The sequence below is a fragment of the Girardinichthys multiradiatus genome, chromosome 5, assembly GCF_021462225.1.
Source record: "Girardinichthys multiradiatus isolate DD_20200921_A chromosome 5, DD_fGirMul_XY1, whole genome shotgun sequence".
NCBI lineage: Eukaryota > Metazoa > Chordata > Actinopteri > Cyprinodontiformes > Goodeidae > Girardinichthys > Girardinichthys multiradiatus.
The window spans coordinates 767,521-783,763 of NC_061798.1; the positions used below are offsets into that span (position 1 = coordinate 767,521).

At 39.8% G+C, this 16,243-nt stretch overlaps 1 protein-coding gene across 1 annotated transcript in view; it reads right to left on the reverse strand.

Moving 5' to 3' along the window:
- The window catches only part of p2rx3b (purinergic receptor P2X, ligand-gated ion channel, 3b), a 102,278-nt gene that overhangs the window by 31,457 nt on the left and 54,578 nt on the right, over positions 1–16,243 (reverse strand). The window contains exons 8-11 of the mRNA XM_047366460.1: positions 12,448–12,584; positions 9,452–9,545; positions 7,497–7,562; positions 7,145–7,222 (exon numbers count right to left, since the gene is read on the reverse strand). Coding sequence (XP_047222416.1) covers positions 7,145–7,222; positions 7,497–7,562; positions 9,452–9,545; positions 12,448–12,584 — 375 coding nt within the window. The remainder of the gene's footprint in view (positions 1–7,144; positions 7,223–7,496; positions 7,563–9,451; positions 9,546–12,447; positions 12,585–16,243) is intronic.

Here is a 16,243-nt window from a genome sequence, read left to right on the forward strand (position 1 = left end):
TTCAGTAAAGAGGAACTTCTCAACATCAGAGAGTCTTCTCTTGGGTTTTTTTCACCATCTTTCATCGATCCGAGGTTCACTGAGCTCCTGGCAAGCGGAGCTGCGGCTCTATATGGGATCCTGCGCCAAAAACGTCGAAGGGGAAAGCGTGCTGGCGTGCTGGTAAAGCTCCGCAAAAGAGGACTTTGCACACCACTGCCTTCAATCCACCTGGCAAATGTCCGCTCTCTAAACAACAAGATGGACGAGCTGCTTCTTCTCACCGGTAAAAACACGGACCTCCGCGGATCAGCGGTTCACTGCTTCACCGAGACATGGCTGAGTGAAAACATCCCGGACCACGAACTGCTGATGCCGGACTGCTCAGCTGCTCAGAGCGGATCGCAGCGCGGAGCTATCGGGGAAGAGGCGAGGAGGCGGAATCTGCTTTTATATAAATGAAGGTTGGTGCAGTGACGTAAAAGTGCTGGGAAAAACATGTAGCCCGGATCTGGAATCATTTTCCATAAACTGTAAACCGTTTTATTCACCGAGAGAGTTTTCTTCGTTTATAATAATCGGCTCATATTTTCCACCGCATGGCTCCACGTTTGCCGCGGAAAAAAATCTTGCAGAGCTGATTACAGACCTGGAGAAAAAATACACGGACTCTTTCATCATAATACTGGGAGATTTTAACAGCGCAAACCTCTCAAATGAACTCCCCAAATACAGAGAGCCTATTAAGTGTCCCACCAGAGACAAAAACACACTGGACCATTGTTACACAGCTTTAAAGGACTCATATCATGCTTTTACCAGGGCTGCTCTGTGTTTTTCAGATCATTATCTAATCCACCTCATCCCAACCTACAAACAGAGACTAAGAGCTTCCAAACCCAAGGTTCACACTGTTAAGAAGTGGACTGAGGAATCAAAGCAGATGCTACAGGTCTGCTTTGAATGCACAGACTGGACTGTTTTTGAAACCTCAGCCACCGACTTAAACCAACTAACTGATGTGGTGACATCATACATCAGTTTGTGTGAGGACATGTGTGTGCAGACCAAGACCTTCTGCACTTTTGGGAACAATAAGTAAGTCATGGTTTACTCCACACCTCAGGAATCTGCGCAGGGAAAAGAAAGAAGCTCACAACAGTGGAGATTGGGCACGGTACAGGCAGGCCAAGAACAAACTAACAAAAGAGATCAAAGCAGCTAAGAGAAGCTACAATGAGAAGCTTAAGAACAGCCTTTCTACTGGTGACACTTCAGCTGTATGGACTGGTCTGAGAAACCTGACTGCGTACAAGAGCCCCTCCACCCATCCTGAACAGAGTCGTCTCCTGGTCAACCGTCTGAATGGCTTCTACTGCAGACATGACAAGAAGCCATTCACACTTCAAATCATCCCCTCTACATCCCATTCAGGAAGCTCACAGCAGTGGATGCTCACAGCATTCCTCCCATAAAGCAACCAACCCCCCACCATCAGATCCTCTGCCTGCACTAAAGATCTCCGAGGAAGAGGTAAACAGGCTCTTTCAGTGCATGAAAACAAAGAAAGCTGGAGGACCTGATAACGTCTCCCCATCATGCCTGAAAGCCTGCGAACATCAACTCGCTCCGATCTTCACAAGGATCTTCAACAAGTCACTGGAGAAATGTGAGATCCCCTCCTGGCTCAAATGATCCACCATCATCCCGGTTCCCAAGAAACCCACCATCGTAGGATTAAATGACTACAGGCCTGTAGCCCTGATGTCTGTGATCATGAAGTCCTTTGAGCGGTTGGTGTTGAAGCACCTGAAAGACACCACAGGCCCCCTGCTGGACCCCCTGCAATTTGCTTACCGAGCAAACAGATCGGCAGATGATGCTGTTAACTTAGGTCTACACTTCATCCTGCAACATCTCGACCGTCCAGGGAAGTATGCCAGGATCCTGTTAGTAGACTTCAGCTCAGCCTTCAACACTATCATACCAGACATCCTCCACCAGAAGCTCACACAGCTCAACGTCCCAGCCTCCACCTGTCAGTGGATCAACAGCTTCCTGACAGACCGACAGCAGCAGGTGAGACTGGGGAGCATCTTCTCCCGATCCAGATCAATAAGTACTGGTGCCCCCCAGGGGTGTGTTCTATCCCCACTCCTCTTCTCTCTGTACACAAATGACTGCACCTCATCGGACTCGTCCGTGAAACTCCTTAAGTTTGCAGATGACACCACTGTCATTGGACTGATCCAGGACGGTGATGAGTCTGCATACAGACAGCAGGTGGATCGGCTGGTACACTGGTGCGGTCAGAACTACCTTGAACTGAACCCACTCAAGACTGTGGAAATGGTGGTGGACTTTCGGAGAGCACCACCCCCATACATCCCCCTCACCATCCTCAACAACACTGTATCAGCCGTGGACCTCTTCAGGTTCTTAGGAACCACCATCTCTGAGGACCTGAGATGGTCTTCATACATAGACACTGTTCGAAAGAAGGCCCAGCAGAGACTGTACTTCCTGAGGCAACTCAAGGAGTTCAACCTTCCACAGGGGCTGTTGGTCATCTTCTACACTGCCATCATTCAGTCTGTCCTGTCTTCATCCATCTCTGTGTGGTTTGGCTCATCCACAAAACAGGACAGGTCCAGACTGCAACGAATAATCAGGACTGCAGAGAGAATAATCAGAGCTGACCTTTCCTCCATCCAGGACTTATACAAGTCTAGGGTCAAGAAAAGAGCTGCCAAAATCTCTGCCGACCCCACACACCCTGCACATAAACTGTTTAGAGTTTTGCCTTCAGGCCGCCACTACAGAGCACTGTTTACTAAAACCTGCCGCCACAGCGACAGTTTCTTCCCCCAGGCTGTTTCTCTGATGAACATTCAATAGAGTACAGAACAACAGCATACAGATGTTGCAAATGCACCTTTGTTATTAGATATGTGTATATTGTACAATGTAAATTGTAAATTTGTATATTCTGTAATGCAGAATATTGCATTGTACATTGTATATTGTATATTGTAAATTGTAAATTGTAAATTTGTATATTCTGTAATGCAAAAACAGAACCAATGAGCAAAGTGTACCGGAGGCAAATTCCTTGTTTGTATGTACGAACCTGGCAATAAAGCTGATTCTGATTCTATTTCTCCTGAGAGGGGCCTCCGAGCGTAGTATCTGTCCACTACGCCTTGAAATGGCTCTGATGACGTCAGAGCGGCGACACCCGTTGCTGTGACACAAGCTCAGTTGCCTAGTAGTCTTTTCTGACCAAAATGGATAGCCCAACAATCAGTCACCAGAAAATGCAGAGTAATTATGTTCAGGTAAGCATAAACTTTAGCTCATACATTGCAGAAATGTTAGAAACGAATCAGCACTGTATTATAATCATTGTTTTTAAAACACATTAACTCCAGAAACCTGAAGGCAACTGTACCTTAACTGAGGAGATGTGGAAATGTTTATTTTTTTAACTGAAGTTTTTTACTTTTTTTTGTGCACAAATCTTAAATGCAAATAAAGACGTTCTGTGGAAAATCCTTCATCAAACATCATCAAACACAAATATGGGATTTTCTGCCTGTTTTGATCTAATACAGCTGCAGTCTGCTTTTCCCAGATGAATGAAACCTTCTTAATAGTATGTCCTTCCATTCTGTCTTGCATTTCCTGGTCAGGTCCTTCTCAAAGACAAGTTGTTTCAAATCTAAAGCTCGCTTTGGACAGAGCACTACGCAATCACGCTGCCTCCATCATTGTGTCTGCTGGAAATTATGCTGTTTTTATTAACTTGATCCTGCACTTCAAGCAATCTCCAGAAAGGATTTCAGAATAACCTCCACTGTAGCCAGGTGTCCTGTCCAGCACTGTTCAAGTAAGCGCTCCAGTGTGTTTCCCTGATATAGCTGCAACAGTGGGCTTTCGTGAGAACCTGTAGAGGGTATTGAATAGATCTTCAGTAGTGCCCTCAGCAGACATGATATGAATTATAACCAAGTTAAACTGGTGATCAACGGAGTGTACATAAGTGAGTTCTCTGCCAAGTTTCTCTTGCAGAAGTGCTTAAACCCCACAAAATTTCCCTGACAAAAGAGAGGCTCCATCATACACCTGGCTGATTATTGTGTCTGTCGTCAGGCCAGCTTTTCTTATTTCTGAGATAAGATTCCGTGTGAGAGTTTTAGCATCACCTGCTTCTGCTGTAGCAATTATCAGTAGTCTCTCTTTTATAGTATAACTGTCATCAACAAAGCACAGTACAATAGAGAGATTTCACATCCTGTTGGATCTTCGGTTCCATCCACTTTAACTGTGTAAAGAGAGTTGCCTATTTCCTCAACAATATGCTCAGTCACCTGTTGACTCATGAGTCTTATGATTTAATTTTGGATCTCATGGCATGTGTATGTCGCATTCCTGTGAATAGCAGGGATTAATTTAGCCAACTCTGGATCTTTTTCTATGGTATACTGAAACACAGATAAGAATAAACCACAGCCAGTCTGTCCCATTGATTCCTATGCTTCAGTGTCATCTCTGAAAGGCAGGCGATTGATAGGTATAAAAGTCAGAATGTCAATGGTTGAGCTCACATAATATCTGTTGATGGCCAGCTGCTCTTTGTGCACCAGTGTTGTGATTTCAAAACCAGTTTTAATGTGCATCATTTTCTCTTTCCAAAGCCTCTCACACAATATATGGAGCCATGCTTGTTCAGTCCTTTATCCTTTTCTTGAGCATGTTTTCAATCTCTGAAGCCTATTTCTTTACATGCTGAGTAAGGCAATGATGTGTGAGAACAAAACTGTTTGCAAGGGATACAGTATGCTGCATCCGCTTTCACTGAATATTCTAGCCAGGGTCGGTTTTGGTACCATGCAGAAGAAAACTGCATTTTTTTCCCAGAGAAATGTCAAACAAGATAACTTTCACGGCACACTTGTTTTGGTGTATCAACTCCGAGATCATCTGGATATGAGTGATGCATGCTGCTGCTGCTGCCATCCGGAAGTGGACTGTCTCACGTGGGCTGCGGCGACTATGGTGTCTGTCTCTGGTTGAGATAGCTTTGCTCTTATTTTTGTTAAGCCAAGTTCTAAAGTCCATTTTTGCATCCTACCGTTTCAAAGTTTCTTCTTTACTGCCTTTAAAAATTTTGTTTAATAGCCTACAGCATTCTCTGCTGGTTGTTTTGGGTCAATACATTGTGTAGTTGCAACTTAAAACTCTGACTCGATGTAACCTGCTGGGTTTCCTTAGATAGAAAAACTTTTTAACCAATTTGAATAAATAACTGAATCTGACTGCACTGTTTGATAGTTAGGATTAATTGGAATGTATGTACCTGACTTGAAATCTGTATGATTCGACTGAATTGACTTAGCCCATTTTAAAGTTACCCACCTTTCACACAATGCAACAGGAAACAACACTCAGGAATTATTTTTACCTCTGCCTTCCTCCCTCCCTGTTGGATGGAATAAGGGGGAGTCAGGTTTAGCGTAAACGGCTCAGTTATAGTTGAGGTGCAAACACACCCTCCATTTCTGCTACCTGTATGACCCCTTCTCTTTTCCAATGGTTATAATCAGTCTGACAGAGAGAGGTATCCCCAATTCTTGTGGTTTTTAGTATAACAATGGCCACCAGTGGGCTGTAGATGGACAAACTTAATCAGTTTATTATTTTACTTAATACTCCTACACATATGGAAGCAAATGTGTCCCAATACTCAAATTAAAATTTATTAATGCAATGCTTTTTCATTTTCAATATGAAGCTGCATTTTTTGACTCATAAATAACAATAAAAATAAATCATTCAAACTCCATGTTCATTCTCTTCTTCAAGACTGCTTATTCTGTTACTTAATTAAAATGATAAATCAAATTTCAATTTCATTTTCAAAACATGTCCCAGCAAAAAGTGATCAAAATTCATTTTGAAATTTGAAATTTGAAAATTAAATGTATAGACAGAAATGCGTTTTCATTTTAAAGTCATAGCTGCATTTTTTGACTCATAAATGAAATTGCTAATAGATCTTTTGAAATGCGTTTTCATTTTCTTTTTCAAGACTGCTCATCGTGTAACACAACTAAAGAGTAAACTAAGAGCAAAATGCTTTTTCATTTTCATACCACAAAAAAAAGTGTTCCATAAATGAATTTGACTTCACAATTCCTAGCGGCGCAAGAGTGACGTCAGTGGCAACTCTTCTTCTCCTGCCCTCCTTCAAAATGAATTTTGGTCACTTTTTGCTTTTACATGTTTTGAAAATGAAATTGAAATTTGATTTATCATTTTGATTAGTTTACAAATTGAGCAGTCTTGGAGAAGAAACTGAAAATGCAGATTGAATTATTTATCAAGTCAAAAAAATGCAGCTTCATTTTGAAAATGAGAAAGAATTTTATTAATACATTTTAATTTGAATATTAGGACACATTTACTTCCATATACACATAGCCCATTCTAAAATGGCCAAACTCTAGCACTCAGTAGTTTATTCAAACCTCCCCAACAACCCCGTACCATTCCAAACACTTTGTGAAGTGCCTTGAGACGACATGTGTTGTGAATTGCCACTTTATAAATAAAACTGTATTAAATTGAAGTGAGTTGGCATTATATAAATAAACTAAACTCAATTGAACCTCCCACAGTCCAAAGACATGCCTGTTAGGTTAATTGGTCTCTCTAAATTGCCCTTAGGTGTATGAATGAGTGTGTGCATGGTTGTTTGTGTGTTGCCCTGCGATGGACTGGCGACCTGTCCAGGGTGTAGCCCGCCTCTCGCCCATAGACTGCTGGAGATAGGCACCAGTTCCCCATGACCCACTATGGAATAAGCGGTAGAAAATGACTGACTGACTGACAATTGAACCTATCTTACAAAAGTGATATCCCTTTTTTTTTGCTATATCATTGTTAAGACCTCATTCTTGGCATACAGCTATGTGTCATTCAGGTGACTAATGGTGGCTCAATGTCCACTGTCTGTCTGTCTGTCTGTCTGTCTGTCGTACAAACCTTAAATAGTATCACCACATCAACACCCAACCAAATTTTCGATAAGGCATGCCTGTCTTTGAGCATTTTTGTCAAAGGCATACACTTTACATTAATCCATGATAATAAAAAATTTTACCTCTTCAAACTTTTTAGCCTTGTACTGCTCTGCACCCTTCAGGAAGTTTAGCAGTATTATATCACATAGCACGGTGCCCTACAAATCAACAACAATAGTGTAAATAATAATTAACTATAACAACAAGATGAAAGAGAAGAGGAAGAAGAAATAAGACCTCGATTAAACATGACATGCATATCCAAATGAATAAAGCCCATTGTATCTTGAACAAAGTATACTTTTTTGGTAATTTTGTAACATAACTACCAAAAACATTGAAGAATGCATCAATGCATTAATTTTTAAATTCTGGCAAAGGCGCAAAATGTAATATGTAAACAAATAAATGAAACATATCGGAATACCTTACCACTCCCACTGATGTGAATGCTGCCACCATATTTATGATTGTAGGGATCATGTTAAACTTCCCTGCCTAAAAACAATGATTTTCATTAATATCCACATTGTTCCACTCACTTGGGTAGCACAAACACTAAGGGCCTGATCTTCAAAGATCTCAAATAAAGGGTGCTTAATTGCTTGTGCGACAAAAAAGTCGCAAAAAAAAGTGGCAGTGTTGCAAGCAATCTTCAAAGATTATGCATGCACTTGATAACTGGTGCAAAAGAGGTGCAGACTGCCCTTTTTAATGACGAAATTGCGTTTGCTACTGGCTGGCTGCTACTGCACCCCAGGGAAACTAGAGGAATAGCAAACAGATCCTCTCTCCTGTGTTGCTTGAAACATGCAGTTGTTGTTGTGCTTCATCATTATATATGATCCAGTTGCTGATTTTGTCCTCCTGTTCTATTCTGCTCCTGCTTTTCTGGACTGTTACAGTTAACCTTTCTAGTCGCTATTCACAGCAGCAGGTTTGTCATCCCAGCCTCTGCCTTGACGAGATTATTTCCTCTTTCCATTCATTTGTGCAGGGCACCTCTGAGTGCGTAATTGCGCATGCAGAAGGCTGGGTTTGAAGTTGTTCTGTGAGCAGATGCTTTATGTTTGTGGTCCGGATGGACCCAGTGAGACAAAGACTACATCCTGCTTTGCCTTAAATCAAAATATTGAATAACAGGAGAGCAGAGCTGTGTCCAAAGTAATGTGTGCCCTCCGCCATCGGTGCACACACGGGGCAGCTGTTCAGTGCTCCATCTGGGCTGACAACACTACAATGACGCAAAGCTTGTTAACTGTGTGGTTCGATGTAACTCGCAATGGTTGTAGCTTAAAGTTGACGAATCAATAACAACAACAAAAAAACTATTACTATTAGAGGCTTGCCTCCCTTAATCTTTTAATTATTTTCGGAGACTTACTTTGTTTAAGCCTGAATTTAAGATAAGCAACATAAAAATAGTTTGTTTTAGGAGTTTGCAATCTGTATATTATAACTTTGCTCATTTTAAAACATAATGTCACATAGCTGCTCTGCAAAGAATTTAAATTGGACAGTTATGTACATAAAAATAATTTTTTTCCAATGATTTTACTGAATTAATTTTGTTTGTTTTGCCAATATTTTAATGACGAGTTTGATTGTTTTAATTGTTTTTTGGTCACACAAAGTATCTTTTATCGTATAAAACCTCCCCTGGCATATGTTCACATTTAAAGAATATAATAAAACTGATCACTAATGATATTTCCTTTGTTTAGTGACAAGGTTAAAGTGTATTTCTCACCACTTGGAAAACCACCTTAAAAGGGTGATTTTTCAACTTCTAAGAAATGATTTTAACATGCAGTTAGCAAATAGAAACCTCTATTCTCATCTATTTGTATTTTTGACAACCCAAATCTGTTGACACATGTACAGACGATTCTCCCTCTAAGTGGTCTGTTATTCTATCTATGCCTACTTCTCGTCAAAGTGACTGCAGACATTTTTGCTTCCCAGTTAGCACCTGCATTTCAAAAGTGCTAAATCTGGACACGAAAACAGCACCCTTGATCTGTTTGAGGTTTGATAAATCATATTACAGGTGATAAGGCATTACATTTGCACATCCCTTTCCCATAAATTTGCATGTTTGGGTCATTATCAAATGTTTTGCATATTCATGAAGGCAAACACGCTAAATGTTTTCACCCACTGCTGATTTTACACATGCAATCCGATAAGCACCTAGGTTGTAGATTAACTTTGCAGATGCAAACAGGTTTGCGCGGTGGTTTTGTACACAGAAACCTTTTAAAGATCAGGCCCAAAGTCTACAAACAGAAGAAATGTTTTCCCTTATGTCATTGAAATGTCCCTGTGTTAATTGGGAATAGATTGCATGCACCAAAACTTTGACAGATGTTAAAATATATACTCACATTTCCATTGACAATAACATCAAATCGAATGGCATAGGCTTTCACCAAAGTGCGGTAGTCTGTCCCATTTTCCATCTTATAGAATTTTGCAAACCTGTGCAAACCAAACAATTCTGTTTCAATTTATTTATCTCTCTACACTTTCTAAAGTTCTTTTTAAAATGAAAAATATTTCTCAAAGTAATTTACAAATAAGTTTTGATTAATTGATTGATTGATTGGCACTTTGGATGGCATAACCTGATGATCCAAGGTGGTCTCCTTTCACATCCATATATGCAAAGACCTACGTCTTTTATGGGAAGAAACTTGTGCCATTAGAAACTGAATTTTAATTGCTCTGACTGAATTTGTATTTGTGGAATTTGAAATTAAATGCATTGGTTTGAAAATGAATTTCACTAAACTGAAACTTAATTTAATGGTTTGAAACTGAATTAATTTGCTTTTAAAATGTATTTCGTTGTATTAAAAATTCAGTTTGACTACTTTCAGGTCTGAAATCCAATTTCAGTTCCAAAATTCAGTTTTTTGTGTCACACATCCGGGTCCTTGAGGATAGCCGCAAATTAATCAAACACAGATTCATCAATTTACGTTTCAAATCAGGTTAAACTTCCTTTACGGCATGTTGAGCTGGAGCAGTGCAGCATACATGAGCTTGGCAGATGTCAATCACCAAGTCAAATGAGCATCTAGAAGAAGCGTGATGTAAACAAATGATGGTTAAACAGTAACACTTATGCTACCTGTAGCTATTAGATAAACATGACAGGTTAGCATAGTGTGCCGCCGGTGTTACGTCGGTCTGCGTTTCTCTTGCCCTTCCCTCAGCATAACGTCTGTTGCCTAGCAACCATGTTAGCGTGAAGCGCAGAGCTGTGAAGCCGAACAAATGGAGCCTGAAGGTTAATAATGCTGTTTCTACTGTAAATAACTACACGGTTTTTATTTACCCTTTTACATATTGCTGATGGCTTATATTGCTGTTTTGTTTTAAAATGTTACTGTTTTATGATCTTGTTCATTATTCAGCTGTTTAAAATGTTTAAAATATTGTGTTCATAGATATAAAAATCTAACACTAGAGAAAATACATTGATGACAAATACCATTTGTTTCATTTATTTGTAAAGCTTTCAACAACTTAAACACTAACATATTAACTTTAGAAACAAAGTTTAAATGAGTTTATTTGCAGAGCATAATTATTATTATTATTATAATAAATAAACCAAACATTAATATTAGATTTCATCTGACTGAATTATATCTGTTTAATTTCCACCCATTGGAGAAACCCAGCGGGATTTTAAAAACAATGTGCCGGGGTTTAGCACACCTCAACCTCCCGGTCAGCTGACAGCTGGCGAGGCAAGCGGCTGTTGTGGCAGCGGACGAACACATCGGTGCATTTGTGTAATTAAACGATAGCTTGATCAACTGATCAGATATTTTAGGTTTACTACATTCTCGTCTAAAAACATTGTAAAAGTTCAGTTGTTTAACAGGATGTGCAATATATCCAATTTTATTCACAGCTTTTTTTGTCCCCCGGCCTTTGCTACGTCCGTTTCAACAATCTACTTCGACCCACAATGAATCATGGGATAGGGTGGGACACGGAGGATACACAGGACCCATCCTTCAAATCTGGGGACAAGAAGAACGCATTTGTTGGAACCTTGGAGATTGGACAGCATTTGTCGCCTCATCCAGGATGTTATTGGCCTACAAATGCATCCTTCAAAGGATGCAGTCCTGAATTTTGACACAGCAATAGTGAATGACATCCGTGAATCAGTAAATCTGTGTGTGATTAATCTGTGGCGTCAAGGACGTGTGACACAAAAAACTGAATTTTGGAACTGAAATTGAATTTTCAATACAAAGCAAAGCAATTTTCAAAGCAAACAAGTTCAGTTTTAAACCATTATATTCAGTTTCAGTTTAGTGAAATTCATTTTCAAACCAATGCATTTAATTTCAAATTACACAACAGATTCAGTCTGAACAATTCAAATTCAGTTTCTGATGGCACACGTTTCTTCCCATAGTCATTCACCTTTGCAGCACTACAATTACTGAACAAATTGTCTTTTTTTTTTTCAATGTGGATATGTTATAATTCTGTTATCATAAACAGATAGCAATCCTTTAAAAGTACACCTGCTGACACAAAATGCATTAAAAAGTTCTGATGTGACTTAGCTTATCTCTAGTGGCTATCAGTAAAATAGAAAAAAAATAATTTATAACACAAAGCTCTTAAGTTCTTCCTTTTCTATTATATACTAATCACATGTTCTGTCTCTGCTTTCTTTACCATCTGAAGAACCTGCTAGCAGAAGCAGTAACATATTTGTGAAGTCTTACCTGCATGCACCAGTGTGGCATAGTTATCAATGGATGTTTTTCTTTGTAGGAATGCATGTTTCATCCAACTGGGATGAAACATGCATTCCTATAAATTGTAGACTGATTCCTGACAGAGTCAGCTGTGATTTAAATGCTAAATGAATTACTCAAACATGCATTCAATTTAGTGATGAGGAGGAAGGTGGAGTATTTAGAGAAAAAAACAAGCAGTGGCTCATAGGGTTTTAACATAAATTCAGTTTGCCCAACTTAAAATCCTCAGAGACAAAAACATGTTGTAGTTGGTCTACATTTCTGACTGCACTGGGCCACATTAAAGATATTGTTCATAATTACACATGACACTGTCCAAACCCTATTCACCTGCATCCCCTCATGCTGCTGATAAGATAAAAATATTGATACTGTTTCCTCCTCTACAAACTGAAACTGATGCTTGAATGGCACAAATGTTCCACACATAAAGGGGAATTTATAAACTAACTATATTCATCCTATAGTGTATAGGATGAATATAGAGTGTTGCCTTGGTCTACACTTGTGCCCATTAACAAGAAAGTTCCTGCTTCAGACAAGTTTCGCGGTTGGTAATTGTAAAAAAAAAAAAAATAAATTACCTGAAATTGTAGCCAGGAGAAACATTGTTCTGCTGTGACATGGCATCGAGTCGGGTAAAGGAGTATGATGGTTTACAGTCATCATCTGACTTGTCCAGATCACACATCCAGCTGATCATTATTCCAATTACTCCACCCTAACAAATTTATGTGAAGAAAGGAGTATGTGGATAAATAAAAAAGAAGAAATAAAACTGAATTGAACTGACAGAACCATTCTAAATTATCAACCATGAGGACCTGAGCACATAACCCATACTCAGCATCTTCTAAAAAAAACAAAAATTTAGAGCTGTTTTCTTTGAATTAAACTAAAACAAAACTACTATTTCATTTACTTTACAGACAAAGAATATGTATTATATATTCAATTTATCTTTCACCACTGTGTAGGGATAATAGGTGTGAGGCAGATTGTAAGTAACAATAAAATATAGTTGTTTAGACTGTTTGTTAGTAGTATTAAGCTTTCTGATGGATCAAAAACATTCACTCCATCTATCCTGTCTGCCGAAACCCATCCTAGCCTAGCTGTTTTGGGAGGTTTTTTCTTAGAGTAACTCTCCAACTTTGAAACTGATCAATCTATTCTTAATAAATGTATATTCACTCCAGACTTAAGTATTAACTGTAAGTGAGTAAAGTTAAGTATTGACTGTATCATCATTTACACAAAGATATTGTCCTTGAAGATTTTTGGTCATGATGATTTTAGAGTTCATACTAGCACAGAAATAGCACTGAAAACAATACATATTTTTTTAGATTTTTTTTTGCACATAAAAGATGGTTGTATATGTTCAAGACATCGAACAATAAGAACTCCCTTTGCAACTAGGGAAAGTTCCTGTACATTTTAAAGCGGAATTACATAAACTGGAAGCAAAAGGTTTAGCTGTGCCATACAAAACTTATAGCAGCAAATGAGTTATGATTACTGCAGCCAATGTAGGACATAAGCCAGGGACTTGGAGACAAGGCACATTTTGTGTCCTCTTAATCCCAAGCCCACATAAAGTGGTTAGGATTGCTAAAGAAAGGCACCCGTGTAAAGTAAATTTGCAAAAGTGAATGTCAGATCAGTGGAGGTATGGGTTCAAGAAATGCACCGCTTAATGTTAGAGTAGCTCTGGAACTTTCATTGTGATACAATCTTTTTAAGAACTTCAATTCCTCTTGTTGTGGATAAAAAATTATTTTTTTGGATGATTATCTTCTCCGGTATTGGATGTTGTGAAGCTGGAAGGATTTTTGCTGAATTTCACCTTTGTAAATTTGTTATGATGCAGAACCATAGCAACCAGGGGAGCAGCTGATTAATATCTCAAAAGCTCAAATAACACTTCAACTACAACTCCAAATCCCCGATGAGTTGAAAGGGAGGAACCATGGGTGCAGAGCAGGAACACGGAGAAGAGAAAGAAGGAGGAAATTCAAACCATCTCTTCCATTGATTATGATGTTCAATGTGAGAATACTGGGAAATAAGTTGAATTAACACCAAGCCCTACAAAGGACCCAGACAGCGTATCAGGAATGCAGTATTATGTACTCATTGTTTTTTGGGTTTTTTTTGGAACAAGGAGTTATTCCGGTGGAATAGAGCTTAGAATTGTTGTCTGAGTGCAAAGAAAAAGCCTAACAGATTTACTTTCACAAATGGAGCATTACAGCTAAAGCTTTAAAGCTCTGGTTGATATTTATAAAAGAAACTTTATTAGAAACTGCTTTGGGAGTATTTCAATTGTTATGGACACGGAGACAGAAATGAAAAGGAAAAAAATAAGAAGCACAAAAGAGAGAGAGGTGGGGCAAAAACGAAAAGGGGAGATAAGGAAAAAAGAATTGAGGAAAGAGAGAAGGATGAAGAGAATACAAGATAACACTCTGCTTGCTTCTACACCTGCAAAAACGTTCATATTAACAGCTTTTTTTTTACTAAAAAGTGCACGGTACTTATGAATGCAAGATGTATTTAGTGGTAAATGCGGCTCAATATAGAACATTTGTTTATTTGTTAACACCTGAATCTAAACACCTGTGGATCTGAGTGTGTATACAATGTTTCTCCATAAAAAATATGCAATAGCGAGTGTGAGGAGCCACAGACCTGCCCCCCTGGACCCGGGACAGATACGGAGGCAATCCGAGCCACAGACATCCAAAGGCCCCCCAGAACACAGGAAGCACAGGAGAACCCCGGCCGGGACTACCGCAATCCCCCCAGAGAAGAGCATGGGAGAGTCCCAGGGAAACAACCCAGCAGCCACAGTGCAGAAGCCCCAGGGAGCTGCAGTGACGAGCCCACGAGCCCCGCCGGCAGCCGTCTACATCCGAGCAGATCCAGCCAGAGACCCGAGTTTTGGTTTTGTTTACTTTTTCAGTTAGGTGTTTCTATTTCTTTGAGTTTAGTAGTTATGTTTGCTTATTCCTTTTGTTATCCTGATTAGTTGTGCTCTCTCTCCTGCCTCCTAGTTTTAGTAGTTCTTTCTCCCTACGCCCATAGTTCCCTTGGTGGTTGTTTTCTCATTTATTTATTACTTAGAATGTTTTTCTCCTCTGGTTATTGTTATTATTATTATTAGTACAGTTCTCATTGCTTTTTTGGGTTTTCTAGTTTTATTTCTTGCTTAGTGTTTCTGTGCTTGTTTATTGCTAGGTTATTTGTTCTTGCTGCATTCTTCTGGTTTATTAGTTTGTTTTCTCTGTTCCTCCCCTTGTCCTTAGATCACCTTCAGTTATTATTTACCCACAGGTTTGTGTCCCTTCAGATTATTTGTCATTCCTGATTCCTTATGTTTGTATAGTTCTATGTGTTTAGTTACTCTTGGCAGTTGTAATATTATTGGTAAATGGTAAATGGACTGAACTTATATAGCTTTTCCAGTCATACAGACCGCTCAAAGTGCTTTACACTAGAGCCACATTCACCCAATCGCACTCACTAACACTCACACATTCATACACCGATACGCAGATCGGTAGGCAACTTGAGGTTAAGTGCCTTGCCCAGGGGCACATCGACATATGACAGGAGGAAGCTGGAATCGAACCCACAACCTTCTGATTGCAAGACAACTACTCTTCCTACTGAGCCACAGTCGCCTCTATTGGTCTATTGGTCACTTACCTTTACGTTCTTGTTGGGGCTTTAGATAGTTTTAGTGTATTTGGTTTTCGCTTCCCTGCTCCTCCTTGTGAGTTAGTGTTGTTTATCTTTTGATCTAGTTTTCCCTTTGGTTTATTTTATAGTCTTGTTTCTCCAGTGTCCCTGTGTCAGTTTTCACAGCCAGTTCTCGGACCTGTTCCCACTTCTCTGATTACCTTAGCTTTCCTCTCAATGGTCCACTCTCCTCTTCTCCTTGCTTATATTCCTGGTTATTCTAATTATTCTCTGCTGGTTCCTCCCGTTAACTACCCCTGTTTAAGTTCTGTTGGTGTTATGTTTTCCCTCAGGGGACTCTTGTATGTTTTGCCTTGACTCAAGTAAGTTTTTGCTAGGATTCGCTCCAGTTTGCCTCCAACAGCCTCAGTCACCTCCACCTCCTCACGTCGCCGCCGTCACCGCCACAAGCTCTCCTCGCCACCCGCACCCAGCGAGCCTTCCTCGCCACCAGCAGCCAGCGAGCCTCCTGCATCAGCGGCTTCCATCAAGCTTTCCAGGCTGATGGCAGCCAAGGTCTTATTTCCGACATTCAATGCAGCGCTCGAGGCTTGCCTGTCCTCGGGAACTGCACCCCCATTCTCCCTAGCTCTAGCCAGGTGAGAGCTAAGGAGAGGTACAGTCCTGAGCGAT